This window comes from Zosterops lateralis (genome assembly GCF_965231275.1).
Source record: "Zosterops lateralis genome assembly, chromosome: 18".
Lineage (NCBI taxonomy): Eukaryota > Metazoa > Chordata > Aves > Passeriformes > Zosteropidae > Zosterops > Zosterops lateralis.
Genome location: NC_139778.1, coordinates 5848489 through 5868807, shown reverse-complemented (window position 1 = coordinate 5868807; position 20319 = coordinate 5848489). Strand labels below are relative to the sequence as shown.

Sequence of the window (20319 nt, the reverse complement as noted above, 5' to 3'; positions counted from 1 at the left end):
TTGATTTAGAGTCTCCAATCACAATTAAATAGAAATTAACCCTGGCACTGGAGCAGAGCAGGGGGCAGGAGGGGTGGTGGCAGGGGGCAGGGGAAGTGGTGGCAGCTCCTCTCCTGGAGACCTCTGGCCAAGGATGATTTATGGAGCCGTCCTCCCTCACCTCCCCCTCAGCTCCCAGAACAGCCACATAGGGAATCAAAGCTGCCTTTCTGGATTAGTCACAACCCAACCTTTTCACTCCGCATCTCTGTAATCTTTCAGCAGGTTTTAAATGCTCATCTCATCCTCCTCAGGAGCAATCAGAATCAACAGCCTGGCAAACACTGTGTGCTAGAGATCAAGCAGGGATATTTAGTGGAAAAACACCTCTCAAAGGCTGCTGGGAGTGTCCAGATACAGAAACCTGGTGATGGCACTTTTTGGGGGCCCCAGTGCACAGCACAGGGCAGGAGAGAATTCTCTTCCATCAGCAGCCCAGCCTCAAAAAAAAAACCTGCCCCAGTTAGGAATTGGGAAGTGTTGGTGTTAATGAACATGATAATTATCCTTATGGCAAAAGGATAAATTCCCAAAAAAAACTGTGCCACCCTACATGTTCTTCCAACAGCAAACCCTCACATGTCTGGGAGCAGCACCTGGGCAGTGAGACCTGCACACAGAAACCCATCACCCTTCTGCCACTCAGGAGCTTCATTAAAAACATCCTTTTTATCTCCAAATTTAGCCATGAAAAGACATTTACCATCTTTCCACTCTCTGGTTGCTGGGTTAATGATACCAAAAAGCTCATCGTTGGTGACTGCCTTGGGGTTGAGGTCTGTCCAGACAGGACGGCGCTTCATCCTCTGGTAGGTTTTGTGCAGGGACCTCAGCACCTGGGACTTGCCTGTGCCTGCAGCTCCCACCACGAACACGGAGTGCCGGACACTCAGCAGCTCCTCCAGCTGCACCACCTGGGGAAACACTCCCAGAGCTCAGACTGAGATGTCAAACTGAAGTTCAAACGTGCAAAATCTGGTCTAGGGGAAAGAGTCCCTGCCCATGGCAGGGGGGTTGGAATGAGATGTCCTTTAAGGTCCCTTCCAACCCAGACCATTCTGTGAAATTAGCTCTCATTGGGTCTCTTGTATAGAAGTTTGTGACCCAGACACACAAAGGGTTTGGTCTGACCACTCTAACCATGATGGGTGAAATCCTGAGCAAACAGACAAACTAACAGCACCACTGACACGTGACAACCACCAGCCCAGGAGGCTCTGCACTGTAGGGGCCACATGTGCACAAGCCTAGAGGAGTCAGTCTCTGTAAATCCAGGAAAGAGACACAGCTGGATTTAGGAGCAGTCAGGACTGTCCTCCATCAAGGTCTGTCTGCAAGGGGAATATTGTGACTGCTCCATCCCTGGAAGTGTCCAAGATGAGGTGGACAGGGCTTGGGAACAACCTGGGATAGAGGAAAGTGCCCCTGCCCATGGCAGAGGGTGGAACGAGCTCAGCTTTAAGGTCCCTCCCAACCCAAACCATTCTACGATTCTGTGATTGTGCAAAGCCCTCTTTGAAGAAGCAAAGATGGCTGAGAAAACCTATCTGAGCTTCTGGTGGTGCAGGCAGAGCAGAACATCCCTTGCCTTACTTTGAGCACAAAGTTGTCCTCAGGCTGCAGCCACAGCTCCAGCACAGCCTCCTTCACCACGGCCTCGAAATCCAGGTCCCACTTCCGAGGCACATCCAGTGCAGGGAACAGGTCCCCAATCAGCCCCATGAACACTGGCATGTCATCTGTCACGATCTTGGGGATGTTGAAGTCGCGGAGGGAGCGCATCAGGACCTGCTCCTCGGGGCGCTCGGGGTCTGCACGTTTCAGGGAGCCAGCTACCACCAGCACTGACTTGATGGCCCTCAGACCCCAGTCATAGTGATCCTGCACCAGGGGGAAGAAAGAAACAGGAATAGGAGTGAGTTTATGGCTAGACAGTGCCAGGCAGGGGTAAGAAACACCAGTCCCAGCTGCCAGAGCAGTCAGCAATGGAAATGCAGCCAGATTCATTATTTGTGTGCTGGCTAGAGACCAGCCTGAGTCACCTGGTCTCCATTTCAGAAGGTGAGCTTCCCACCAGGGAGAGTACTAACAAGTAGTTCATTCAATAATTCAGCAGTTCATGCCATCACATGGGCTCAGAGCTGTCACTAAGTCAGCAGTAGGACTTGCACTCTGAACACCTAAGCAATTTTTTCCCCTAAATCCTAAAACCTGGGCCTTTGTGCAGGTTGAGCAAGGCCTGCCAGAGCCCTGGATCTGCAGGAGCTACTGAGGTGGAAGGCTTGCTAGTCCATTCTGAGGCCTCAAATACCCAAATTTCTCCACCATCAGGTTACCAGGGACATTTGATCCTGGTGCAGTGTACCAAGCAGGGAAAGGGAGGACACTGCTGGAAAGGAGTCCTAAAGAGGCATGAGAAGAACTCTCAAGCCAATATGCAAGTCCTTCTATTTCTGCTCCATGTAGAGCACAGCCCAACAGCTTGACTGCTCCGTGTGGGAGGCCACAGTTCCCACAGGGCCTCCAGCTGCACAACACAAAGTTTCTGTGACAAGGCAGAAACCCTCTCAAGCTCATGCTGGCAAAGTCAAGATCAGGTTTTCCATCAGGAGTCCTGATTCAACTCACCCCAGCTTTGATCTATGCAGATAATGGCAAGTTAAAATCTGATTAACGACGGTTTTGCACTGGAGGCAACCTTGCATGGTCAACACTTAACATGAAAGAGAAGTATTTAGTTGGACTAAGAGAGGAACAGTCATCATGAACCCCTTGCAGGCAGGAGAATCAACAGGAACTAAGAGACTGGAAGGCAAAAGGTCACTGAACACTGCCCCAACCATGGTGGCATTTGAGGCTTTTGAAAAATCTCTCTCACAAATGTAGTTGGTCAAGTGCTTCTGTCCCTGCAGATCCTCCAGGAGAGCAGTTTGAAAATGTCATTGCTCTGGTGATCACAAACCCTACCTTCTCCCAGCAACTGCCACAAAGGCAGTCAGGAACTAAAAGCTCTGAAGGTCCAGTCCTGGAGGTGCATGGCAGAGTGTCACATCCCTGATTTTGGGGGGACCTAGAGCAGAATGTCACATCCCTGATTTTGGGGGATCCAGAGCACAGCAGAGGGCTCACCTGCTTGGACAGGAGCTCCTTGCAGAGTTGGTAGAGAGTGATGAACTTCCTGGCCAAGGCCCGGGCCTCGAGGAAACCCTCAGCCACCAACATAATCTCACAGATCAGCTCAAAGTCTGGCACAACCATTGCACAGGGCCTAGGGAGACAGGCAGGAAAGGATTGCAGAACAAATGTTGACTACAGAGGGTAGTGGATTTGTAGCTTTACCTTCCAGGTCCTCTCCAGTGAGCCACTGGAGACTCTCCCAGTCTGCCCACACTGCTTTTCCTATGGCACAGGACAGAGCTCCTTTGTCCTTCCTGTGCATTCCCTGATCCAGGCTTGGTGCACAAGGCTGAAACCATCTGTGAATTCCCAATGTAAGTGAATTTCCCATGAAAATGAAGCCTGGATGTCCCAAAAGACAATTTCTGACAGTTTTACTACACAGGTCACAAAACCTGACCTCGACTCACCTGAAGAGAGCTTTTAAATTCTCAGGTAGCTCAGTTCGTCCTGCATAACCAGGGTTCATGGTGATGAAAATCCCCACTGAGGGGACTAAGTTAATGTCTTCTCCAAGAAAATTGAAGGATTTCTTCTTCTCCCGGATTGCATCCTGCACACTCTTCACCTAGGATCCAAGGCAGTGCTTAGTGCTGGTGTTTAGGTATGAAAAGCCCAGATGCTGCCCTCCCTACACCTGGCCCATGATGAATGGGGTTTATCACTGCTCTGGTTTGGGTTTTTACTGACCATATAAAGCTTTTTACACTGTTTGGGGTAAATCTGCATGTCTCCTATCAAAACCCAACTCTGACAAAGCAGCAAAGAGCTGAAGAGACTGGACAGTCCAACTGAAAAGAGTTGCAAGAGTTTGCTTCAGAAGACACTTGGATGGTTTTTTCTACTTGCCTGATTGCAGCTTTGTTCTTCTCATGCCCCACTTTCCAAAGAGAGTGAGCCCATTACAGCTAGATCACCTTATTCCTCACCTTCCATTCCCATGGACTGAGTCCAATACAGCCAGACCACCTTATTCCCCACATTCCATTTCCATGGAGTGAGTCACACAATCACAGAATCACTAGGTTGGAAGAGACCTTTAAGATCAAGTCCAAGCCAGCCCTGACACCTCAACTAAACTATGGCACCCAGTGCCACATCCAGTCTTTTTTTAAACACATCTAGGGGTGGTGACTCCACCACCACCCCCGACAGGCCATTCCAGTACTTTATTATTCTTTCCATTAAAAAAAAACCCCATGTTTTCATAAACAGGAAACACAGCCAGACCACCTCACTGCTTTGACTTCCATTCTGGAGTCCACTACAGCCAGACCCTCCTTCCCCACCTCCCCAAGGGAGCAGTTCCTCGCAGCCAGCTCACCTCCTTGAGAACACCACTTCATCGAGGGAGGAATCTCTCTGCTCACTGCCCTAAATTCACCCCTGTTTGCCACCTTAAAGCAAAGCAATTAAGGGAGTTTCTTTGTGTAAAGACCCACATCAGACAAGAGCTACATGACTACGGCAGCCAATTAACCATCGCCATGGTTACCCTCTAATAGCAGCGATGATGGAGTGACAGCCCTGCCTGGCTCAGACACCACATCCAGCCAGGAGCCAGGGAATCATTAGCAGCTGAGTCATATCTGGGCTTCTTTTGTTCAGCTCCCCCTTTTATTTTAAGATCCTCAAAGGCGTTTTTCAATGACAACTTTAAACTAGAACCTGATGGAAGGGAAACGGACAGGGAACACACAAACACCTGTACCTAGCTGGGATTTCTTTGGGACACCACATGAGGTACGATGATGACAGAAAGAGAGATGAGAGTGAGGAGTTCGTGGAAGAGTTCAGAACAATTCCTTTGACCAAAACTTTTACAGAAGTGTAGAAACTTCTGGGCTCTAGGCCTTGATTTCTGCAATGTCAAGCCGCAAAGTGGGTCTAGGAAGAATTCAGCACCTCAGTCAAACACTGGGATCCCAAAACCTGAACTCCCAGATGACATTTGGGACCAGAAGAACTTTGATATTTTGGCAACTCAACTTTCAGCACTGAAGTTCCCCAAGACTCAAACCCTTCTGTTCTGACCCTGTGGGAGGGAAGGGAAAAGGGGATAAGGGGAAAGGGGGATAAGAGGAAAGGGGGAAAAAGGGGAAAAAGGGAAAAAAAAAGGGAAAAGGGAAAAAGAGAAACTTGTATTTATCAACAAGCTTTTCTCCACTTACCTGTACAGCAACCACAGAAAGGACCTCAACTGAGATCCTGTTAAATTCATCAAAACAGCCCCAGGCTCCTGTCTGGGAAAGGCCTTTGTAAATATTCCCACAAGACTGAAAAGAAAAAAAATAAAAATAAAATTACAAGAGTGAAATCACAAACAGAATCAACTCCAGCAAAAGATGGATTTGATTTCCCTGCCTGTTTATTTATAGCAATTTATAGTCTATTGTGGGTATTTAGAAAAGTGCACGGGAGCAGCAGGCACAACTCAATTATAATATTTATAGCTCTGCACAGTTTGCCACTTGATTTGCTAATTGCATACTCTCTCGACATCTCTGCACTCTGGTTCCATCCAAAGGTCACCTGGGCTGAGTTACTGATGGCCCCACGTCCATGAGAGACCTCATCTGGAAAAAATATGATCCAAAGCCACCAAACCCACTGCCCCATGGAGAGCAGAGGGATCAGCCCCAAGCCCCATGGCCTTATCCCAGGAGAGCATCCTGAAAAACCAGGTGAGGTCTCTCCCCATGCCATGGGTCTGGAGAGAGGGAGTGGATCAGCACAGCCTTGGTCTCAACAGAACAGGCCAGAATTTGTGAAGAATTTCACGTGGAACCTAAGTCCAGAGGGCAACAGTAAGGTGGAGCAGGGCAGGAGCACAGGTCTCCTCTTCCTCAGGAACCTTGTGCAAATCTTAGAGACAAAAAGGAACAGCAGGAAGGGAAGGAGCAGCTGGCTAACCCCCATCCTGCAGGTTCCAGAGGGCCCTGAACAGTTTGGGAGGAGTAGTACCTTGTAGTCCATCTGCTCGGAGCAGTTGAACACGTACACCATGATGCCCAGGGCACGGCCCAAGTCCTTGGTGGTCTCCGTCTTGCCGGTGCCAGCAGGGCCAGCGGGGGCCCCGCTCATGGTCAGGTGCAGGGACTGGGTCAGGGTGATGTAACACCTGGGGAGGGGAGGGAAGAGGAAGAAGGGGAATGTGATAAATCTGGTGTAAAAATTCGTGGATAAAATAATAATCAAATGTATAATAAGAATAATGTTAATAAACTGTAAAGTCTAGTAGGTAGAAATCTGTATCCCCAGTCTCCGCAGCTCCAGTTGCGAAATAGGACAAGGACCATCAGACCAAACAAAGACGCTAGCCAGCCCCGATAAGAATCGCATCCTTTCCAATGCAAGGAGAATTCCTTCTTGAACGGCGAAGCAGAATTCATCAATGCCCTGGCACGATGTGCATATTGGAATCAACCTAAGACTGGCTGGTACAATTGGCATAAGAAAAGACCTTCCCAGAACAGATCAACGGGACTTGGCAAATCCAGGAAGACCATCGAGAAGAAATTTGGACTATTTGGCCCATCCTGGACACCTGTACTGCCTCAGGGCAGAAAAATCCTATAAAACGGTGGACTGAGAATCGTTCGGGGTGGATTTGGGCGACCTGTACCCTGGTGTGCAGACCCCTCATCCACCTGGCGCGGCGCTGCTAATATCCTATTTTGTGGTTTTCTCTTTGATTGGTGATTGATATCGTGTTATTAATAAATTGTTTCTTTGTTAATCTGATATTTGCCATTGCATTTATAACAGGGAAGAAAGAAGGTGAAGAAGATGGGGAAAAAAGAAGGGGGAAAAAAAAGAAGGGGGAAAAAAAGACGGGGAAGAAAGACGGGGAAGAAAGACGGGGAAGAAAGACGGGGAAGAAAGACGGGGAAGAAAGACGGGGAAGAAAGACGGGGAAGAAAGACGGGGAAGAAAGACGGGGAAGAAAGACGGGGAAGAAAGACGGGGAAGAAAGACGGGGAAGAAAGACGGGGAAGAAAGACGGGGAAGAAAGACGGGGAAGAAAGACGGGGAAGAAAGACGGGGAAGAAAGACAGGGAAGAAAGATGGGGAAGGAAAAAGGGGAAGGAAAAAGGGGAAGGAAGGAGGGGAAGAAGTGTGAAAACCTGTGACCCATTGTGCATTTTGGGCGCAGTCCCCTGGGGGGCTTTATCTGCCCAAAACGTTCCTGGAGGCCCTTCAACAAATACATCTGCTTTTTATTCCTTTAATTCTGTCTGGCCTTTGTTTTCAGGGAGCCCAGAAGGCACCACCGCAGGGCTGCACCTGTCGGTCAGGGGGGTGATGACGAGCCGGGGGGTGTTGCCCAGGTACTCGTAGCAGTAGAGGAAATGGGCGTCGCAGATGTCGGCCCAGCAGTGCCGCTCCTCATCCGACCAGCGGTGCCGCAGCTGCGACAGCCACAGGAACGCCTGAGCGCTGTCCACCTGAAAAGGGCCACGTGTCAGGGAGGGCCATGGTGGCTCCAGGGAGATGTTAGAGCTCCTCTCAGTGTCTAAAGGGGCTCCCAGAGAACTGGAGAGGGACTTGGGCCAAGGACATGGGGTGCCAGGACAAGGGGGAATGGTTTCCCACTGCCAGAGTGCAGGGTTAGATAGCACACTGAGCAGGAGTTGATCCCTGTGAGGGTGGGCAGGCCCTGGTACAGGGTGCCCAGAGCAGCTGTGGCTGCCCCTGGATCCCTGGAAGTGTCCAAGGCCAGGATGGATGGGGCTTGGAGCAGCCTGGTCTAATAGAAGGTGTCCCTGCCCATGGCAGCGGTTTGTAATGAGAAGAGTTTTAAGGTCCCTTTCAGGCCAAATCATTCTGGGAGTATGTGATGACAGGGCAGTGGTGTGGGACTGGTGGGATTCCCTGTGAGCTCATATCAAAGCAAGAAAGCTACAGAAAAGAAAAACCCAAATGCTTCTTCTTATGGCCCTGCTGAGCCAGGCAGTGCTCCCAGTGCCTGTCCCTGGTCTGTCACTCCATGATCTCCCCTTCAGTGCCCAGCATGGCTCACATTGAGCTGGGAACACCAACCTTCTGTGCTATCATCTTTGCCACCACGTCCCGTGCGTGCACATCGATGGTGCAGATGGTCATGATCTTCTGCCTGTCGCCCTTGGAGAGCTGCCCCACCAGCATTGTCACCAGTGTGTTCAGCTGGGCCACCTGCTTCTTGTGGTACTCCTTCATGGCCTTCTCATAGCCTTCCTTCATCCTGGAGAAGGCCATGCCCACCTCAGCTGTCCACCAGATCTGGGTGCAGCAAAGAGCCACCTGGGGACACAGACTGGCTCAACAGCAGGGTCTTACCTTTGAGAGTTTCTGATCCATAGGGGGATCAAGGATGAAGCATCCTTGACATGAAATTAAGTTTTGTTATACAGTATCAGAACAGGTAGGAGAGCAGGGATCCATTTTATATCCATTGAAATCACATCTCAGGCACATCCAGCAGCTGCTCATCAGTAAATGAGCCCTTTTCTCAGTAAATTAACCCCTTTCTCAGTAAATGAGCCCCTTTCTCAGATCTGAACACATGGGAGGCTGAGCTGGAGACCACGCCAGAGGGGCATCCAAGGAGCTCCTTCTTCTCATCAGGCCTCATCAATTTGTTCTCTCACCTCACTGGGGGTAGGGGCTTCCTGTGAGCCCTGGGGTGCAGCAGCCACTGGCCAAGTCCCTGAGCTGCATCCTCCCTGGAGCTCCAGCCAGAGCACAGAGCTCAGCCTAGGAACCCATCAAGAGATGGCCAGGAGAAAGGAGAACTCACCCATCCTCTCCCCTGGACAGCAGAGCCAGAGACATTGCCATGCACAGCCCCCACTGGGAGCAGGGCAGGAGCAGGGGCAATACCTGGGCAGGGTGGTCAAAGAGCCACTGGTCCCTGGGCTTGTCCTCGTATGCCGCCACAGCCGTGCTCATCTCAGCCCTCACCGTGGCCCTCATGGTGTCCAGCAGCCCACTGAGCCACACCTCCACCTGCAGAAGGGGTTAAATCCCAGGAAAACTCCTGTTCCTCCTCAGCAATGAGGAGTGGGTGGCAGGGAGTGGGATGAGCAGCTCAGCTCTCCAGTCAAACAAGCCTCAGGCCTCCTCCAAACTGGAGGACTCAGCCATTTCTGGTCCTGCAGGATCAGCATCTCCTTCCAGACACTAAGGGAGGTTTTTGCACAAATCCAGCTACAGGAGGAGCCAAACTGAACTCCACTGAAGAGCAATATAGCTCAGCGTGTTACAGCTCCAGGCCATGACAGAGTCACCCGTGGGACTGGAGCACAATCTGCCAGCAGCAATAGAATGCTGGGAACACAATTCCTGCTGAATTTAGTATTTCACAGGCAAAGTCCTCACTGAGAGGAGAGCCAAGTGTCATCACCAGGGAGCTCAGAGCTGGTATTACCTACTTCAGCTTCCTATAATAGTCCATGGAGAAAAGTGCAGCTACAGGGACAGAAAAGCTGAGCAGTAATTTGATTCTTAAATTTTGTACTTCAACTCCTCCTTTGAAATAAGGAAGATTTGGAAAAAAGGGAAAAACCCTTTTATTTCCAAAGGTATCCATGCAGAAGTACTACGGAATAATTTAATCTGTTTTCAGTCTGCGACCCCTCCCATCTGGGAGGATAAGAGTAACCTTCAAAACATCTTTCAGTTATTAAAATGAAAAAGCCCTGAGAAGAATAGGCCACAGCCCTTCCTCACACCTTGGGCTGTGAGGACCCATCCAGAGCAGGGCTAGAGCTATGGTGTGAGCAAGGATTAAGTTCCAGACCACCTCTTCCAGCTTTTCTCATAGAGGCAGTGAAACTCTACAAGATCTTGGGCAGGGGTGCCCACCCAGGGGGTGTGGGAGCAGGTCCCACCAGGCAATTTGGACAGACAAGGTGTTCCCTCTCACCTGCCCACTGCAGTCACAGGGTTCACTGAACTGGACATATTCCTCCTCTCTACTGTACATTCCCAGGCCAACCTTGGTTGCCTTCTGCTCAGAGTCCACCTGGAATTTCAGCTTGGCCAAGTTGTCAAAGAGTTTGGAAAGGTGACGCTGCACCTGCAAAAGGGATTGTGTAAATAAAGTGAGGGAGACAGGACAGACAGAGCAAAGAGCAGCAGAGGTGTGACAGCCACCATCCTGCTCACAAAGCATGACTTGGACATCTTGGTAGCACCACATCTTGTCACTCATGGCCAGGATGCTGCCAACACAAGCCTCTTGCTGTCCTTCTCAGTATTTCCACTTCCTTGTACCTCATTTGGAACACAGGCAGGTCCTGACAAATCCTGAGAGCTCCCAGACAGGGCAAAAGCACAGAAACCATCCAAACACTGCATGACCTCCCTAGTCCCAATTCCCCTGCACCTCGTGTGGCTCCACCCTGCTCCCCCTTGTCCTGTTCTCAACACTGGGCAGTTCCCCTCACTAGGAAACTTTCTGGATTTTTTCCCCTCCTATAAATCAATTTTGTGCCAAAGAAAAGTTCTGAATTTTCCTGCATGGAGAAGCCAGACCTTTATTTCTGCCTGAGACCCAGACAAAACCCTCATCTCAAACAAAAGTACTTTTCCAGAAGGAGCGGAATGATTTAGTCCTGTTCACACCTGGCTGAGTTTGCAAAGCCAAAAGGGGGACACCACAGATATTCCTGAGTTCCTCTCAACACCAGCACCTGCCTGTGGGAGCTGAGAGGTGCCCAGAGCTTCTGGAGCACTGCACCACACACAGCCACATCCCTGTGTCACACAAAGAAATAACCCCACAGGAAAGGGCAGCCCCGGAGCTGTCCCAACCAGGTGTTGCCCCTCTCTGTGACAACTGAGACAGGGAGAGGGACAAACCCCATGGGCAGGATGGAAAAAGAGAACAACCTGTGCTTTCTGGTGCTCTCCTGGTTCAACCTGTGCTTTCTGGTGCCCTCATGGTTGCAGGGAAAGCTGGGAGCACTGGGGAACAGGGGCTGGAAAGCAGTGCCATGGAAAGGGACCTGGGAGTGCTGGTCCAAGGCCAGCTGGATCTGAGCCAGGAGGGACATCCGTGTCTTGGGGGCATCAGGCCCAGCATGGCCAGCCAGGGGAGGGAGGGGATTATCCACTCTGCTCTGGGGTGAGGCAGCCTCACCTCCAGTCCTGCGGGCACTTTGGGCACCACAATCTAAAAAAGGCATTAAAGCATTAGAGAATGTAGAGTAGAAGGACATGAAGGTGGGGAAGGGTCTGGAGGGGCCATGTGAGGAGCACCTGAGGGCACTGGGGTTGTTGACAGGAGAAAAAGAGACTGCGAGCAGAGCTCCCTGGGGCTGCAGCCCCTCCTGAGCTCCCCATCTCTGCTCCCTGGGACAGGGGCAGAACCCAAGGCTGGAGCTGGGCCAGAGGGGTTTAGGTTGGATTTAGGGAAGGTTCTTCCCCCAGAGGGTGCTGGCACTGCCCAGGCTCCCAAGGGAATGGGCACAGCCCCAGAACTCCAGGAGAGCTTGGACAGCACTGCCAGGGATGCCCAGGGTGGAATTGTTGGGGGGTCTGGGCAGGGCCAGGAGCTGGATTTGATGATCCTGGTGGGTCCCCTCCAACTCAGGCTATCCTATGATCCATCCTATGGCTTGTCTGTCCAGTTCTCAGTCCCACAGAGGATTCCAAGCCCTCCTCAGGAGCTGTCCCACAGGTGGCCACTGCCCATCACTTTCTTACCTGGCCAAATCCCAGGAGGTGCCAAGTGGAACAAGAAGCAAAGGACACTCAGCTTCCCCACCAGGACAAGCAGACATCCCTTCAAATCTTACATAAGCCACGGAATCCTGTTTTACACCTGTGAGTGGGCAGGCTCAGCAATCCCCACCGTCAACTGCCAGCCCCTGGGCACTCTGCAGGGCCTTGGCTGTGCTCCAGCACTCGATACAATTCTGCCACCAGAGCCTGAAATGCACCTGAATCTGCACCAGCTCAATATCCAGTTCAAGTGGATAATATCATTGTCTATTTAATCCTCCTTTAGGAATTATCAGGCCTTGAAACTACAGTGGAAAGGCTGAGAGCGTATCCGTGTGTGATCCTGCCTGACATTTACTTTGATTTTACTGCAAATGGTTTTGAATAACAGAAAGCACCAGGAATTTCTGCTTACTCCGTGGAGCATTTCAACACAGCAGCTTTTCTCTGCTTCCTGTGTTTTCTTTCTCTCTCTCTCTCTCCATTTTAAGCATCAATCAGCTGTGTATTTATGACACTCTGTGGGCTGAAATCACCCAGCAGCAGCAAACAGAATCAAGCAGAGTTAAAGGTTAGTGGCAACAAGAGCATTTCCAAGCCTGCCCCATTCACGTGCTGACATGAATGCTTAAAATGAGGAAAAAAGCTTAAGGAGGCTGAGTTTGTTCTCTACTAAAAGGTGGAAAAAGGAATTGATTCCTTACCCAATAGCCTCCATTTGCTGTGAATACGTTGATTTGGTTTACACACCAACCTTAGGATTGGGGATGCCTCCCCAAAGCAGGCTAGTCAGGGCATGGCATTGCCAGGATAAGTGGCTGAGGTTTCCTGACAGCAGCTCCACATGGAAAAGCACCTGCAGGACTGAATCCTCTGAACTGAACTGAATTGAATCCTCTGAACTCTGCCCAAGGGGGACAGAGGGTTCTGATCCCTGGGAATGGGGTGAAGGGGACTGTGAAGCCATTTCTTGCAACAGGAAGGTTACTGCCTGCTCCTCCTTGGGATGAGCCAGCAATCCTGCTGAGCCAGGAGGAGGAATGGTGTATTTGGGGGGATTCCTCACACCTGGCATTCAGACCCCATCCCAGAAATCCAGTGCAGGGTCAGGCACCACCTTAACCCTGAGCCACAGGCACTGCCTGACCAGCAGCTACTCCCCTTCTGCAGGCTGAGCTCCTCCCTGCCCTGCCCTGCCCAGCCCTGCCCTGCCCTGCCCTGTGGACATCCCAAAGGCTTTGCAGAGGGAAGGAAGAGGTACTTACTGGAAATTGCCTCTCCTGCCTAAAATAAACAGCCCTCTGCAAGCCTCCAATGATCAACACTCCCACACTGGAATGAGCAGCCTGGGGTTCTTTGTTTGGTGGCATCCCAGGCTGGGATCCAAAGTCAGCAACAAGCTCTGCATGAGATCCTCAACAACGTCATTTTCCTACAGCCTCGCTGTGTCCCAGCAGAAACACAGCCCCTGTTCCTATGGCACAAAACCCATGGAGGTGCTCTCTGAATCTGCCACAAGCATCACCAGGGTTGGATCAGACAACACCCAGGGCAGGACTGCCTGTCAGCCATGACAGATGGAGATCAGATAGGAAGGAGTTGTTAATCCATGTAGGGCAGGAGAAAATCACTCCGGAAAGGACAGTAAGGAGAGTCTCAGGACAACAACTTCCACTGTGACACTCCTGATGGCTGGAAAATGCAAAGGTGATGCAATACAAGCCTTACCAGATGTGGGTTGGTGCCGTTGGAAAGAATATCCAGTAAATCTGCAGAAGAAATGAAGTAAAATCTGGGAAAGGCCAACCTTTTCATGTCCAAATATTCAGCCAAAGCCTTCTCACACAGAGACAACCTGGGGAGACAAAGCAGAGCCCAGGGCAGGTGGGTAAATATCTGATACACTTTGTGCTGCCCTTTGGCTTCTCAGGCAGTTTCTTCCCACTATGGGGAAATGCCAGGCATGAGCTGAGCCTGAAGGCTGCTCCTTCCCACAGCCCTGAACAGATCCACAAAGCACAAGGGAACTCACTCTCTACTCCAGGGGTCAAACATCCAAGAGTTGGGGCAGCCTCATAAAAAAAGTAGAAGCACAAGTGAAAGAAGAGGTTGGAAAGGTTTGCAGTCTGACCCACTGCTTTAGACAAGCTCGTAGCTTGCCACAGGTGGTGGCATCCACTGGGATGAACATTTCCAGAACTGCTTTTATTCTAATGAGCCACATTTTAAAGTCTGATTCCAACCAGCTCAGCTCTTTGTGTTTGCAAAGCATGAAAGGAAAGTTGTTTGCTCCGATCTAAAATGAATCTTGCAGTGTTCACATGCTAAACTGCTGCTGAGCTTACAAAGTTCCTAAATAACATTCTCTGTGAGGAACATTGGCCTTGTTCGATTGAAAATGAAATCAAATCTTTATTTGAAATGGAGAGCTGCTACTGACACAACAGCTTAGCATGGACTTTGAAGTGTTTTTCAGGCAGATTTATATGTTAAGTGAGAAGTGTCTCCATCTCAGGGCACTCAGGCCTGTCTCAGGGAGCTGTGTTATGCCTCGTGTTAAAGGTACACAGGGATAATTTTGTAAATTAAATGGGCTCAGCTCTGTTACAAGCATCACAGAAGGGTTTGGATTGGGAGGGACATTAAAGCCCATTCAGTGCCACCCCTGCCATTGCAGGGACACCTTCCACTGTCCCAGGCTGCTCCAAACCCCATCCAGCCTGGCCTTGGACATTGCCAGGGATCCTGGGGCAGCCACAGCTGCTCTGGGCACCTGTGCCAGGGCCTCACCATCCTCCCAGGGTGATGGGTCACAAATACAAAAACTTGAGGAAGATCAGAAAAGCTGGAGATTTGTGACAGAGCCTCAGAAAAAGCCTTGGAGCACAGGTTCAACCAACTTCACATGGCTGATTCCAGTCTCTGACAAAATCCTGGGACTGAGGCTCTACCTACCTACTCTGGATGTCCTCCAGTTGTTGGGACAGACCTGGCTTATTGGTGGCCTCGACCACATTTGGGGTTTTCTGAACTTCATAGGCCAGTCCTTTAAAATCCACATCAATGCCTTCAAAACGTTTGGAGTCCTACAAAGGGACACAAAGGTCACAGCAATGCTCTAATGGGATGCTGAGAGATCCCATCCTCTGAGGGCTGTCTCTGGGGTGAGGGGAAAGTTCCTCCCTCACCAGTGAAAGGCATGTTCCCCCTTAGCATGGCTGTGAGCCTGGAATAACACTGGGAGCTGGGCTGGAGGCACCCTGAGGAGGTCCCTAGAGCAGGAGAAGGAGAAAAGCTGCTCTTCCCCAGCACCAGTGTGGAAGGACAAGGAGGGAAAGCTGCCAAAACTGCCTGGGCCAGCTCAATTTGATGATTTGCAGTGTCTGAGTAATGATCTCAGTCCTCTCCCCTCTGAAGGAAGAGGGAAGATGCCTGCAGCACTGAAGGAAGGCAGCAGCTCTCACTCAGCACCCAGGAACCCTGTGCTTGCCATGCAGTGGTACAAGGGAGAAGATCAGCCCCTCAGCATGGCTCAAACACAGCCTGGGGTACAAAAATATCCTGGGAGAACAGCCCTGCTTTGGGGATTTTGGCACTATGGATAACTCCATTTAATAATGGAGCCCCTACTTCAGCACTTTCCAAAGAGGAAATGTGGGATTTGGGGGCTCACACCTGGGGCAGCTGTGCCCGGATATCTTCTGAGCCGATGAAAATGCTCTCCAGGTGAGACCACATGCGCTGCACCTCGAACCAGAGGGAGATGACAGAGTCAGCAGTGGAGAGCTTCCTCTGCCAGGCAGACACCTCCTCCAGGAAGAAAGCAATGTATTTGGATGACATCAAATTCTGCAGCTGCACCTGGTTGTCTTCTAGAGTTTCAATGAGCTCCTCGTCTGACTTCAGCAAGGGGATGTGGGTGCAGGGGTGAGGCTCATACTGAAACTCCCTGGAGCTCCAGGTCATCCTCAGCTCCTTCAGCACCTTCTCCATGCTCATTTCTCGTACTGCTTTGTCCACGATGCCGTGGACCTCCCCCTCAAATTCATGCAGGCTGAGCTTGAGGAGGTCAGCCAGGGTGGTGTCTGAGTCCATCACAAACCTCACGCCCGTCACCTGCATCAGCTGGTTCCAGTGCCTTTCCCTGATGGCAGGGTTTTGAAGCTCTGCCACAGCCTTCAGGGCTGTCAGCATGTTCTTCACCTTGCTGTCCAGCCCACTGAAAGCATCCCACGCCCTCATTTCCTTGTCCAAATTCCGAATCTCTCTTGCAAACTTTTTGCACTCCAGGTCCATGTTCTCCACGTTAATATCAACCCACCTGGTGGTCTGCCAGTCATCGAGGCTGGTGTTCACCAGGGAGATGATGTCCCAGAGCTCTTTGAGAAGACACAGCTCCTTCCTGCACTGCTTCAGTTGTTTATACTCTGGCACCATGACTTCAAACAGACCAGCTGACTCATAAATCGAGGTCATGGCTGACTCCATCTGTTTAATCTCCATGTGCTTTGCATCCAGCAGTTGATAAGGCTTTTTGGTGTCAAACCTAGAAATAAACATTTATTCTTCATAAGTGATATTGTAACGACTTCTAAAGAACCCATAAAACAAAGAGAGCCTCTAAGAGCCACGGGAGAGATGAAAGGTCTCTACTACACCCTGATGGCTGAGCCACGTGGCACTGCTGGCACCACCCAAACCCAACCTCTTTCCAGGGACACAACACTGCAGGCACAGCAGGCTGTGAGCAGGGAGATCTGTGGATCACCAGGACATGCAGGTGATGCCTTAAGATGTTAACTGCTATATTTTTCAAATCCTATAGTGCATTAATGCATAGCTCTAAATCTCATGTAAAGTGTTAGTTAACTGTCTTCATATTTTGGTCAGACAAAACAATTCCTCTGGGCCTGTGATCCAAGGACACACCACAGCCTCAGGCCCCAAAAAGTACAAACAAAAGTGAATTGGGGTGGAGCAAACTGGGGGAATATGACTTCATTACCTGAAGCTGTAATAGCATAATTAACCCCTGATATGCAAATAGACCAAACTTGTAATTGGCTGAAAAACTGGAGACCATCATCTACCTTGGGTGTAGCCTCTGGGAGGCTTTTGCACTGTCCAAGGTGCATCTATAGAAAACCTTTAATAAACACCCACTTTATTCTCTTAACTCTGTCTAGCCTCTGTTCTAGGGAGCCACTCTAAGGCATCACAGGGATGAGATTTTTTTTCTCTCCAGGCTGGTGTGATGCTGGAACACCTGTACCTGAAGGGAGCTTCCCTCCCAAAGCGCTCCCGGAGCTGCAGCTGCTGGGCGTCGAAGGCAGCGCAGCTCTGCCGCAGGGCTGTCACCTCGCTGGCCTGCAGAGGGGCCACCTTCTGCTTCACGGCCTCAGCCAGCTTCTTCACCTGGCTCCACTTCTCTGGCAGCTCCTGTGGGCACAATGGCACTGCTGGGAAAGCAGGATTGGCTCTGCAGGGTGAGATCGGCTCATGAATAACTACGGAATGGGAAAAGAGACAGATCTCGTGGCTAGAACGGTGAGGGAGGTTGGTTGGATGGCCCATGTTGTGCCTGGCGAGGTTTGGATTGGAAATGAGGGTTGTAAAGCATCAGGCTGCCCGGGGCAGTGGTGAAGCCACCATCCCTGGAAGTGTTAAAAAAAACTGTGGATGTGCCACCTGGGGACATGGTTTAGTGGTGATGCTGGGTGGATGGTGAGGTTTTATGATCTTAAAGGTTTCTCCCAACCTTGACAATTCCATGATTGCCAAGGGCTCTGTTGTCCCGAGGTTCCCTCTTCTCCACATGCTGTGCAAGCCCACAGAAAAGGTTTTGGGTTTCTCTCCATACCAGCTCACACTCTTGAGGAGATTAATGGAGACCCACCATGGGAAGAAGAGGAATAGCTGCAGGCAGCTCAGAGGCAGCAGAGATGTTCAGGGTGGGGCCAGCCCCTCCTGAGGGGGCTCTTCCTGGCATTTTTCATTAGAGTCTCAGTAGAAATCACTATCCAAGGCCACACACAGAGCTGCTTCCTTCTTTTCCTCCCAAGCTCCAACCCATCCATCTCCACAGCCACGGAGGGAGAGGAGCCCAGAGGAATCTCTGCTTTTCCCACTCCATGCAGGAGGGAGTGAATCATTCACACACAAGTGTTGCTGTCACTCTCCAGAAAGAATAATTCTTTTGCTGCCTCCTGCATCTGGATGGCTGCTCAAAAACCCTCATCACTCCTATCAGGGAAGTAAATCAGTTATTTGAAGGTATTTGCACAAGCAGGCACACACCAGCAGCTCCCAGGCAGGGGGATTTAGTGGAGCTGGGTTCCCCACAGGACTGGGCTTTATGATGGATGAAGTCACTGCTGGCAGGGCTTGTCTCTGTCCTCCAACACTGGTTGGGAACCTCACTATCTTTTACCACCTTCAGCTCATGGTCCCTTTTGCAGAAACAAAAGGAATTAAAAAAAAAAAACCAAAAAACTGACTCATGAGAGCCAGATGTGGAAAGATGCCAAAACATTTCCATAACTTGCCCCCAGGGAGGTCCTCTGGGTAAAGCAAATCTGGTGGTCTTGACCCAGAGGAGGACTGAAGTCCTGTGAGAAGGCAGCTCCTCTGCCAACAATATCCTTCCCATCTCCATAGCTGCCAAGAACCAGCTTATTTAAAAATAATTATAATTCAACCTAATTAACAGATGGATTTGAAAATGCATTAATTTTTTTTCAAGAGTAATCGCTGGGAGTTGGAGCAGGCAATTCCATGTTTTTTCACACACAACAAAAGGCTTAATCTCTGCTTTAAAAGAAAAAAATTTCAATATAACTCCAAGATTCATAGCTATTAAGGCACATCCTGCAATAGCAAAACACTGCCCACTGAGGCCCTCTAATGACAGGGAGCAGGGCCTTGAATATCCCTGGGATGTTCCTCCACTCCTGCTCCCTTCTATTTCTGCTCCTGGGCAAACTGCTGTGCCCGCCACAACCCCTCACCCACCTCCAGCTGCTGGTGGACTTCCTCAGGCAGCTGCTGCTCGTAGGCCCTCAGCAGCTCAATGGTTTCCTTCAGGGGCTCAAACATGGCATCAGTGGCACTGTGACGTTCCTTCACAGACAGCAGGTGACCCATGACCTCTACCAAGCCACTGTAGTCACCTTTCTCCACCTTTCTGCTCAAACCTTTCTCAGCAGTTTGGATGAACTCGTCCAGGTCGGCCAAGCTGTAGAGCAGAAAGCAAGGAAGGAAGAACAGGATGAGGGGCAGGTCCTTTGGAATTAATATCCGGCCTCAGAACTGGAATTCCTGCTCAAAGGTATCCCTGGATGGGGTACAGCTCCCTTCAGAGAACAGAAAGACATGTTGGGACTTCTCAAGTTGGAGACAGAGTACCTGAACAAAGGGAGCTCAGGAGGGCTCTGGAGGGGTATCCAGTTTTTACTGGGAGGGTGGGGAGGCCCTGGCACAGGGTACTCAGAGAAGCTGGGGCTGCCTCTGGATCCCTGGAAGTGTCCAAGGCCAGGCTGGATGGAGTTTGGAGCAGCCTGGCACAGTGGAAGGTGTCCCTGCCCATGGCAAGGGTGGCACTGGATGGGCTCTAAGATCCCTTCCAACCCAAACCATCCTAGGATTCTGTGACAGTTCTCACCCCACCTCTTCCACTACAAGAATCCAAGCTCCCCAAGTGAACCTGACACAATTCAAACCTGTAACAGACAGGGATTGTTTGCACTTCATGCAGTGCCTCTCTTCACAGGGCAGCCCCCTTCTGCAGCTGAGGCAAATTCAGAGCAGTTTAGAAAAGCAACTGGACATTTGTGGGAGGGAAAAAAAATCCCTCCAGAAACATAAAATTAAGATCCTTGTCTCTGAAAGCCCTTGAGCCATAAACCATCACAGATGAGGAGAGTGTTTGGGTCACATTTCCTCACCTGCTTATCCTGTTCTTAACCTCATCAGCTACTGGGCACTTTCAGCAGAGAACAATGGGCTCCTGGGTCTCAAAATGCTTTTTAAGTGCCTGCTTAAATTCTCTGGATGCTGCTGGGCCTAAAAGTATCCTTAAATACTTCACCTAATAAAGACTAAACTGCTGAGTCAGGGACTCTCAATAACAGCTTCTAAATGCTTGTTCTATGCCACACAAAACTTCTTTGCAAAGAAATTATCAGACAGATTTATGGTGCTGAAAAGCACACAAGAGATCACATCACCACTCCACGAAGCAGCCTCCTCTTCAGATGTCTGTGAGCACTCCCCTGGGAGTATCCACAACCTAAGACACCCTTCAGTTGTGACTAAGTTGCAACCAATAAATCACCCAAGGCATTGTCCTGCACAGATCTGAGCAGCTCTTCAGAGCAAGGAACACATGTTAATGCA

At 50.4% G+C, this 20319-nt stretch overlaps 1 protein-coding gene across 1 annotated transcript in view; it reads right to left on the bottom strand.

Moving 5' to 3' along the window:
• Positions 1-20319, bottom strand: part of DNAH9 (dynein axonemal heavy chain 9) — a gene marked incomplete at both ends in the record, with an annotated part of 164566 nt that overhangs the window by 131659 nt on the left and 12588 nt on the right. The window contains 15 exon segments of the mRNA XM_083874519.1: positions 743-953; positions 1633-1920; positions 3169-3307; positions 3627-3784; positions 5388-5492; positions 6181-6337; positions 7504-7664; positions 8260-8499; positions 9079-9204; positions 10124-10276; positions 13654-13780; positions 14881-15011; positions 15601-16471; positions 17198-17364; positions 18937-19159. Coding sequence (XP_083730645.1) covers positions 743-953; positions 1633-1920; positions 3169-3307; positions 3627-3784; positions 5388-5492; positions 6181-6337; positions 7504-7664; positions 8260-8499; positions 9079-9204; positions 10124-10276; positions 13654-13780; positions 14881-15011; positions 15601-16471; positions 17198-17364; positions 18937-19159 — 3257 coding nt within the window.